This window comes from Pan troglodytes, chromosome 9, assembly GCF_028858775.2.
Source record: "Pan troglodytes isolate AG18354 chromosome 9, NHGRI_mPanTro3-v2.0_pri, whole genome shotgun sequence".
In the NCBI taxonomy this organism is placed as follows: Eukaryota; Metazoa; Chordata; class Mammalia; order Primates; family Hominidae; genus Pan; species Pan troglodytes.
The window spans coordinates 51,335,001-51,345,313 of record NC_072407.2 but is presented as its reverse complement, the minus strand read 5'-3'; the positions used below and the strand labels follow the sequence as shown (position 1 = coordinate 51,345,313).

General features: G+C 52.3%; 1 protein-coding gene across 50 annotated transcripts in view; it reads right to left on the bottom strand.

Moving 5' to 3' along the window:
* Positions 1-1,160: 1,160 nt before the first annotated feature.
* The window catches only part of MADD (MAP kinase activating death domain), a 60,138-nt gene continuing 50,985 nt past the window's right edge, over positions 1,161-10,313 (bottom strand). For 32 of the 50 annotated variants that reach the window (XM_063782919.1, XM_054661301.2, XM_054661295.2 and 29 more), the window contains 6 exons: positions 7,379-7,543; positions 6,877-6,949; positions 6,637-6,743; positions 4,389-4,458; positions 2,487-2,533; positions 1,161-2,145 (listed from right to left, as the gene is read on the bottom strand). In XM_063782919.1, coding sequence (XP_063638989.1) covers positions 2,041-2,145; positions 2,487-2,533; positions 4,389-4,458; positions 6,637-6,743; positions 6,877-6,949; positions 7,379-7,543 — 567 coding nt within the window. In that variant the 3' untranslated portion in view covers positions 1,161-2,040. The remainder of the gene's footprint in view (positions 2,146-2,486; positions 2,534-4,388; positions 4,459-6,636; positions 6,744-6,876; positions 6,950-7,378; positions 7,544-10,313) is intronic. The other 18 variants (XM_054661318.2, XM_016920827.4, XM_054661320.2 and 15 more) reach the window with 1 other exon arrangement.

Below are 10,313 nucleotides of genomic sequence, written 5' to 3'. Positions count from 1 at the left end.
TTTGGAAGGCTGAGGCAGGAGAATCACCTGAACCCAGGAGGTAGAGTTTGAGGTGGGCCGAGATCATGCCACTGCACTTCAGCCTGGGTGATGGAGTGAGACCATGTCTCAAAAAAAAAAAAAAAAAAAAAAAGCCCAGGGACATTGATCTTCACAGCAAAGTGAGAGCAGATACTGTTTTTTGTTTTGTTTTCCCGATGATTAAACCAGGCCCAGAGTGGTTTCTGAGTTCATAAAACATTAACGCTGGAAGGAACCTGTCTTCCCCTACAGCATTCACTCTTCAGATGATGAAACTGAGCTGTGACAGCGGAAGGTGCACTTAACTGGTCCCAGGTGCTCAGCGTGATCCTTGTGCCAGGGGCCGTGGTCACAACCGCCTGGGGGTGGGGTGAGGCAGAATCTCAGTGTTGTGATTGTGCTGGGGTGGAGCTGCACTAGGTGGCTTTGGAGTCCCAGCCAGCAATAAGCCAACAGCGGGTTCAGACCCATATCCCCGGTGGGAGACAGCAACCCAATCCAGTCCAGGACGCTGGGCACCAGAAAGGTGTCAGGGCCAGGGCCCCACTCTGCTCTCACTTCCCCCATGGGGAGCCTAAATCCGAGCATCTGTTTCCTTTTCGGCGCGGGAAGCCAGCAGGTCTCAAATTCCCTGAGAGTGCAGCCAGGTTTTTCCAGGACAGAATTCCATGAAGGCGGCTCCTAGGGGAGCTTCTGGGAGTTCTATGCAGTGGAAGACACTCCTGGCCAGGAGTCCGGGGCCCTGTGGGAGGCTCTGGCTGAGTCACCACACCTCTCTCGACCATACCCGCCTGTAAGGGAACGGAGAGGGCCAGGGCCTTGGCTTTCTTTCACTTAATCTCAGTTCAGGTGAGGATGCCCAGTCTGGCTGCTCCCTCTAGCAGCCTGTTCATTCATGGCAGCCCAACTCTCTGCAGGGCCCTCAGGTGCCCAGGAAGGAAAGCTCCTCCCGTAGCCTTGCTCGAGGAGCCCAGAACAGGGGAGCTGGGGCCTCTGTGTGCCAAAGCTTGGACATGGATGACCTCATCTCCTTCCTTCCTTCCAGCCTGAGGTGACTTTTTTAGAGTCCAGGGATAGCTTTCCTCAGGCCTGAGCCAAGAGGAGGTGTCATTTAACACAAGGCAGCCAGGGAGCCTGAAGGGAGTTGAAGACATTTATTTCACATTCACACAACTGTACATTTTCTATAAATAATGTGGGGCTGAAATATTTACAGTCATTTCTTGCCCATACCCAGGCTGCCTCTCCCTCCTGACACCCCGTGCCCGGAGAGACAGCCTGCAGACAGATGTGCAAACTCAGCTTGGTCTTTCCTGCCCCCTCCCTGATGCTCAGGCAGAGCAGCCAGCGGTCCCTGGGACTCCACTAGCCTCGACCACTCCATCCTCTGATGCCGAAGGCGTGGAAGGCCACAGGGAATTCGCCGCTCCACTGCAGTCACAGAGGCCGTGGCAGGCAGCAGCCAACACTGCGGGCCCTGGGCAGTAGCTGCCGGCTAGGGAATGCAGAAGGAAGCAGGGAGGCTGCCACTCACTCCGGCTGCCCCCCAGTTCTTCCCTTCCTCTCTGTGCCCTTCCTCTGAGAGGGTGAGCCCCAGGGTTCCCTCACTCCTCACAGAGTGAAACTGCTCCAGGCGCCCAGTCATGCCGGGTCACAGAGAAGGGAGAGCCAGACTCTTGCAGTGGACAGTTATAACGCCAGGGACAAGGACAAGGAACCACAACACAAATGTCTCAAGGACACAAAATAGTGGGTTCACACCGGCCCCACAGACTGTACACATTCTTGAGCCCTGAGGGGAAGGCAGTTTGGTCTTCTGGGAGTGGAGAGGGAGAAGGTGGACACGCTCAAAGACACTCAGAGGGACACATAACCGGTAACCAACTAAGCCACAGCAGGGGGCTTGCAGAGGACACACGAGCATCATCCACTCCTCAGTCACAGCAGCATCGTGCACTTGGGAACAGCAAGGGGCCAGGGGCGTGCCCTGGGCTGGGGCAGCTGCGTAGCCCCTCTCCATCAGCTAGAGACAGGCCGGGGCGGGGTTCTGAGATCTTCCTCACTGCTATGAACTGCAGCCACGTACGAGAAGAGACATAATACGGAGTAGCAGATTTCGTGGGCCTAGAGGAGAGAAAACCAGGCGGATCACGATACTGAGACTCCTGCATCTCCATATGTGAAGGATCTGCCAATGGGCAACTCCTGCCCCAACACTGGGCATGGGCCTCTGGGCTAAACGTGAGCTCCAAGCAAGGAAGCTGTCCCCATGGGAGAGGGGATCCGTGTGTGTGTGTCTGTCTCTCAGGGCTCAAGACCTGTTTCAGCCTGAGTTGAACCTTTGGCAACAAAACGAGGTCCCCACTCACCCCTATGCGCTCAGAGGGCCCTCCCCTCCTCCTGTCCGAAGGTCCCCCAGGGAGCCCTGCGCACTGTGGCCCATCAGGGTTGAGCGGCACACTCACCATTGGTGTCTTGTACTTGTGGCTCACCACTTCTTTAATTTCAGGAACTAAAACCGGACGGGCAAGAGACAAAACAGAAAGTTCAACACTAAGAGCAATCGTGCCATGCTCCCCCAGGCGGCAGCGCCCGGCGTCAGGGTCCCCTTCCCCTCTGTGGCCTCTCACAGTGGCTGCAGCAGCTTAGGCTATGACAGGGCAGAGGCCACCAGAGGCTCTGTACAGACCCTGCCAGCTGGGAGGACATGGCCCTAGCCTCCTCAGCTAGGCCTCTGCCGTCCGCAGTGGCTTTTACTTGATGGCTGTGATTCTACCCACTTCTTTGAAAGCCCTGGATGGGAGGGACGGGCCTTTCACCAGCCTGGTCACAGCTACTGTCCAGGGCCCCTGAGGAGCTGCAGTGGGGAATTCCCAGGTTTTGGCTGGGAGGAGAGAGCTGTCTCTAGCTTGTGTCCAACTTTGCTGAGACACCCGTGAACTCATCTTGTCACCAGCCTGAAAATTGGGTCATGTTAAACACAGTTCCCTTTATTCCCAGCCCCCTACACAGAGGGTCTTGAGGCTGGATGAAGAGGTAACATGATATAAACCCACAGGATGTGGCAGTGTCCTTCCCTGAGTGGCAGGAGAAGCCCAGGCCTGCCTGTGTGAGGGAGAGCGTCTGAGGGCTCTGGAGCAACACACCCAGCAGAAGACAGGCGAGTACAGCACCCAGGGAGGGAGGTGACAGGGAGCATCAGGCAAAATACACACATGTCCACAGCCCAGAAGGCAAGAGTGAGAGTCCCCCCGCTCCAGCCATGCAGGGGTTCTGCTTGGCCAGAGGAAGGAGTAGGCCCCCCAGGCTCAGCCACCATCATGGCCCCTTGAGACTGGGAGCAGAGGGGCCTGGCATCTCCCTGGGGGCCAGAAAAGGCAGGAGGAGAATTGGCCCTACCTTCTTCTGACCCTGGGAGGTAGAATTTGGGGGAACCCAGGGTCAGCAGGAAATAAACTCATCAAAGGTAGAGCAAGAAGCCCCAGGCCATTCTCCCGAGTTGGAAGATTCCCCCAAGTATCTCTCTGACAGAAGAGAGAAGGGAACACACGGGGAGGAAAGTCCAGTGAGCCGGTGAGAAGGGGGAGGCAAGGTAGGAAGAAAGAGGGTGGGGGAGAAAGGAAGAGACGAGCTGGCAGTGTGAGGAGCTGGTTCGATGGGAGCTACCCACCCAGGGCAGGGCCCAAGGCAGAGACCTGGGGAGAGGCAGCACGAGCCGAGGTCACTTTACCTGCTGGAGAACGAAGGTTTTCATAGCAGCGATGAGGGGCACAAAAGAATGAAGCACAAACACAGCAGGAACTCAAAGCCCCAGGGTGAGAACCCACTACACCACTCCCTAGCGCTGGCTCCCAGCTTCCGGCTACAGCTGTCCCGCTAGACTCCTCTGTCCCTCAAGTGAGTCTGTCTGCGATGCCCGGTGCCCCTTCGTCTGGCACAGAGGCCAGGTGGAGACCAGAGCGGCGCCAGGGAGGCTGGCTAGCGCACTGGGCTGCTAGAGAGATTGCAGCAGGTGACACGGACGTAGTGGAGCTTGGGGGTCGCCAGTCTGCTGTGTCCCAAACTTTCTGACCACTGGCTGGCCCAGCACGGGGAGGTGGTGCTACTTCACTGAGCTGCTTCAGGACCACCTCTAAACTCGAAACCCACCTGAGGCCCCATTTGCTCTTCTGCGATCCATTATCTATCTTTCCCTTCCACATCCCGGCTCTCATCTCAGGGGTCCCTTTTCTTCCTTGTCACTCCTGCTCCTCCTGACTTCTCTACAGAGGTTCTTCTTCTCCCTGCCCCTAGACCCTCCTCTGGAGCTCCGAGGTTTGAGTTACTGCCATGTGAGTCCAGACCTAAGAGCAAAATAGTGTAATTACCAAATTCCTCCAGGACAAAGACGCCTCGAACTGTATTGCACTTTTTAATGTGATTCAGCTCTATGAAAACCTGCAAGAGAGGGAGGGAGGCCGGGGTAAGGCCCACAGGCTCCACCCCTGCCCCACACAGCACACTCTCCCAGCTACAGCCCCACCCACACAAAGAAAGTCTATTTCCCAAAGAGAGGACAGAAGAATCCACACGCACACAACTAAAAAGCGCTAAGAAGCGAAGATAGCAGAAAGGGCATGTACCTTCCGCTCCTGGCCGGAGGAGAAAGCATGGGAGAGAAATGAAGGCGTTAGTTTGAATGGTCAAACCCAACCCGAAGGCCCTGCTGCTGGCCTGGGCTGCCCGCCCGTACCCTCTGCCCAGGGCAGTGCTTGTAAGACACGGTGCCCCAGGGGTCCCCACTCAGCCCATTAGATCTCTACCCTTCCATGCATCCTCCTCCGGCGCAGAGGGCTGGCACGGGCGCAAAGCTCCCCTCAGACTGTCCTCAGGGTGGGAGGTGTTGGTATCCTCCTTGAAACAGGATCCAGGATCTCCCAAGAGGTATGTGGTGATAATAATATCAGCTACCACTTGCTGAGCACCTACTTGGGGTTTTACAAATACGATTTCTAATCTCTGCACCTACTACGTGACACAGTAAATAGTATTACCCCATTTTCTACATGAGGAAACTATGGATCAGAAAGTTTCTTTGCCCATGAACGTGGAAGCTGGGCTTCAAATCCAAGCATGTCCTCACACCGAAACCTGTGCTTTTCCCATTTACCCCAGACTGCACAGCTCCACCAGGAGGTCTGCTGCCTCCTCCACTCCAACTGAACACTGTGTGGCAGAAGAGGGGGCAGGTCGCTATCTCATTACTAACTGTGAGGTGAGATCGAGAACCCGGGCTTTCCTCCCCTTCTCTGCACAGTCTATCTTCTAGGGGCCAAGCCTTCAACCACAGACTGGCTTGGATGGCTGCCCAGAGGGGCTATGCCAAGGGCAGGACGAGGAACAGGGCAGAGCACCTGGGCGTTGCTCAGCAAGATCTCATCTTCAGAGGCCACGGCGCTAAAATGTGGTCAGAAGTCTGCTCCCCAAGAAGTACTGACACCTTTGTGGTCCAGAAAAGCACTTAGGTAGACCCCTCTCTGGGATGGTCCTAAGGTCTTTGGGGTTGGCTACTGCCCTAAGTCCTAGATTGAAAATATACTAAGGGGCTGCTGGCAGCCTGCGCAGCCATTTCCTGTTAAACCAAAGCTGCCCAGCTACGTTCCTGAAAGAGAGCTACAACGGCTAGCGGAGGGAGGGAGACAGCCACGTCAGTCAGGCATCCACCTCCCCTGAGGGTCTGCGGCCTGGCCAGGGTCTGTGGGGCTTCACACATTCGGGTCTGGCTCAGAGCCTCAGGGAGAGGAACCCGGACATCAGGGAAAGAGGAGGGAAGGCACTTGTGTGAGGAGTCAGAGCTGTGAACGGACCTGGGATGATGCGCTGGCCTCAGAAAGGAATTAGCTTAAGGAATGTCCACTGAGAGAAAAAGGTAACACTGTGTTAAAAGACCAAGAGAGAAAAAAAAAAGTCAGCTCCTATGGTGGAATTACAATGAGGGAAAGATGTATTCACAAGTGCTCCCCAATCAAAAGAAAGGGAATGGGGCCTGTGGAGCAGGGGACAGAGTGGGAACACTCAGAGGAAGGAAAAGAACAGGAAGAAGAATCCGCAGAAGAAAAAGGCAAATAAACACACTCTAGAGAGGACAGATACAAGCTACTTACACACAGGCACGCAGGCACGCACGCACACGCAAGCTGCACGCACGCACACGCAAGCTGCACGCACACCAGAAAGACACAAGGAGATCGGCCAGTCTAGACTCTCAAAGCAAAACCACCAAGCAGAAGCATATCCTGGGAATAGAGGAAGGCAGAGACACTGCAGGGGAAGGGCCAAGTGAGACGCTCCCACTCACACTGTGTGGAGTCCAACGGATGGGGCAGCGTGGCCACCTGGCCTCGCTCCTGCCCAGCCTCCCCTACGGGCTCCCTGGTGCACCTTCACAGCGCCAGGTGGTCGCCAACGTCACTGTGCCCTCCCCTGGGGTTTCTTTCCTGGGTCCAGCTGCTCCAGTTCTCCCTCTAGCTCCAGAGGGCCCTCTCTCATGCTTGCTGGGGAAGTACTGGGGGCCTGGACATTGGTCCTTCTTACAGATGGAACGACAGGGAGCCTCGTGCTGCCGCTCGCACCTACCTGATTGTGCATGAATTTGAGGTTGATCCCTTCCAGGGTCACCTGCAGCAGGCCACCCTCACCAGTCTTCAGGTCCTGCACAGGGAACTCGCCACCCAATTCAGGTCCTGTGGTGAGGGAGGGGGCTATCAGCTCACTGGTGAGGTGGGGAATCCCACCCCTGACTTCCCTCCCAGGCCCCTGACACTCAGAAGGACTGGTACAAACAGGGAAGACACTCTCAGGAAAAACTCTCCTCACCGGGTTTGATGCTTTGCTGTCGGGCAGCAGCGCGCTCCATGCTGTCCTTCACACAGTAGTACAGCTCCCGACACTGTGGCACAGGGGGAGAGTGGTCCCATCATGAGGGCTGTCCAGGGTTCCCCACCCACTGCTCTATAATGGCCACTGAAGGCTGGAGGTTGAAGTGAGGGGTAAAATTTTAAGTAGTCCTCCTATTTTTCGGATGTCTTATTCATTGTTGAGGTTATGAATGATAGATCCGGAGCATATGAATAGTATGGCTTTAAAGAAGGCATGGGTACAGACGTGTAGGAATGCTAGATATGGTTGGTCAATACCGATTGTGACTACTATTAGGCCTAGTTGGCTTGACAGAGACAGCTTTAGGTACTCCACCCAACAGCTGGAGACAGAAGTGTGGCTCCAGACATGTGTTTTGGAATTTTAACTTCCCAAAGAGAAACTCACTGTTTGGTCTTCAATGCCTACTAGCCCCAACCCAAACACAGATCCTGCGTACCTTTTTAGTATAGAACTTGTTGAGCTGGGTCTCAGAGCCATTTCTACGCCACAAGCACAACACCTTCGTCTTGGGACAGTAGGTCATGTTGATGAGCTTCTCGTACCACCAGCGCTCATACACTGTTCCGATGTTACTACGCAACACCACACAGTCATCGCACACCTGGAGAAGTGCACAAAACGGCTCAGTGGTTCCTGTCTCTGACAGCCCCTCCCTAGACTGTTTCCTACAGGGAAAGGATGGGACAACTGGTCCTGGGGCATCCCCATGGTCAGGTTTTCTGCCTTACGCTCATGGTGTCCCTAGGTGGAGACACAAAACAGAACTACTGACATGCTGCCTGCTACAAGGATTGTTGGAAGAGATGGAGTCATTAGAAGGAACCGACGTATAAGGGAGGAGGCACAAATCAATCAGTTATTTATTACCTCTTTTTTTTTTTTTTTGAGACAGGGTCTCACTTTGTACCCCAGGCTTGACTGCAGTGGCGCCATCTCAGCTCACTGCAGCCTCGACCAGCCAGGTTCTTCCTGCCTCAGCCCCCAAAGCAGCAGGGACTACAGGTGCACACCATCACATTGGCTATAATTTTTTTTTTTTTTTTTTTGAGATGGAGTCCCACTCTGTCGCCCAGGCTGGAGTGCAGTGGTGCAATCTCGACTCACTGCAACCTCTGCCTTGTGGGTTAAAATGATTCTCCTGCCTCAACCTCCCGAGTAGCTGAGATTACAGGCACACATCACCACGCTCAGCTAATTTTTGTATTTTTAGTAGAGACAGGGTTTCACCATGTTGGCCAGGCTGGTCTCGAACTCCTGACCTCAAGTGATACACCCGTCTTGGCCTCCCAAAGTGCTGGGATTACAGGCGTGAGCCACCGCGCCCGGCCCAGTTATTTATTACCTCTTATGTGCTCTACGGACTTAAAGTATTTGGAGGAGATCTCATGCCTCCATCTTACAAGCTCAGGAATCATCTTTGTTGACAAACACAAAGGTAGGAGATCATGACAGACTTAACCAAGGAGAAAAATGGAGCTGATGCACTTTCTAATCCTGGGTCTACCCTTTTTCTATAAAAATATTTTAAAAAATTAATTACACAAGTGACACATGAACAATGCTTATTACATAAAAATGATACAATACAGGATGATATAAATTAAAAAGCAAATATCTTTGACACCTCCTTGTTCAACATTCTCTTTCAGGTGAAGTTATCTGTTGTTCTTTTTGAGACGGATCTCGCTCTGTCGCCCAGGCTGGAGTGCAGTGGCGCAATCCCGTCTCACTGCAAGCTCCGCCTCCCGGGTTCACGCCATTCTCCTGCCTCAGCCTCTCGAGTAGCTGGGACTACAGGCACCCACCACCATGCCCGGCTAATTTTTTAATATATTTTTTTAAGTAGAGACGGGGTTTCACCGTGTTAGCAAGGATAGTCTCGATCTCCTGACTTCATGATCCGCCCGCCTCGGCCTCCCAAAGTGCTGGGATTACAGACGTGAGCCACCATGCACAGCCAGTTATCCGTTCTTAAGGCTTCAGATGTTACGGGAGACATTACAGCACAATGGTGAAGGGCACAGGTCTAAAGTCAGCCTGAGTTTAGATTCCAGCTCTGCCATTACTGAGCTGTGCCACCCTGAGCAAGTTCATCTGTGTCCACAATTCCTCACAGGTAAGATGGGGATAGTAACAGTAATAACTTCCTACAGTTACTATGAAGACTAAATGAGTTAATGTGCATAAAGTATTTAAGGTGCACACAAAGCCAGGCACACAGAAAGTACCCTAATTAGCTACTAGATATCAGAACTATGAAACTAATGATTATTACCATGTTGATGGTTCTTACCTCTTTCTCCATCTTAGACCTCTCTTCCTGAGCTTCTCAGTGTCTGGATGCTTCACATGTAGCACCTCAAACTCATTGTGTCCAAATCTGAACTCAACATCTCCTCCTGGGCAGATCCTCCTTTTAAGTCTGCTATTTGAGGAAATGGCACCACCATCCACCCAGCTGCCCCAGCCTGAAATGAAGAATTGATGCCCGACTCCTTCCTCTTCCCTCTAACTAACTACACTCCATCACTGAGTCCCATTGGTTCTAGCTCAAATATCCCTGACTGCTCTTCCACTCCCCAACCATTAACTCTTACTCTTTCTTCAAGTCTAAGCTCAAAGGTCAACTTCTCAAAGGAGTTGTCCACAGCTCCTAGGCCCTCTGGTATTTATTCTGCCCCCACTGAGCTTTTTTCATAATGCTCACCATATTTTATAATACTCTTTAATTATCTGATTTCCCCAATAGCTTGTCAATGCTAAGGGCAATAGAAATCACGTCTGTCTTATTCACTGCTATAATCCCAACACCCAACAAAGTACCTAGCATATAATACGTGCTCCACAAATATTAGGTGAGTGAGTAAGGAACACACAAGACTATCAGGTTTAAGCTACTGTATAAGACTTTACTGGAGTTCTAAAGCCTTTGAAGAATCAGTCAAAGTGGCAGAGTAGGAATGGGAAACTTGAGTTCTAGGCCCAGTCTGACTCTGTGGTTATCTCCAGGGGGAAAATGGACAATACCACTCCACCTTTCATAATCCTTTAAGAACATCATGTAAAGGCAGGCAGAACACATTTAGGAGAACACATGATTTCTAAGCTAGAGCATTCTAGTCTAGAGAAATGCTTGTAATATACTGTTATAGTCGCCTACGTGGCTGTTGGAGGTGTAAACTGGTATAGTTTTTGGGATGGCAATTTGGCAAAATCTATCAAAATTTTAAACGTATATAAGCTTGACTTGAAATTTTCATGTCTAGGACTATATCCTATAGAAATTCTCATGTGAGGGTGCAAAAATATATGTTCAAGGATATTCAATGAGCAATTATTATTATTATTTTTTTGAGACAGGGTTTTGCTCT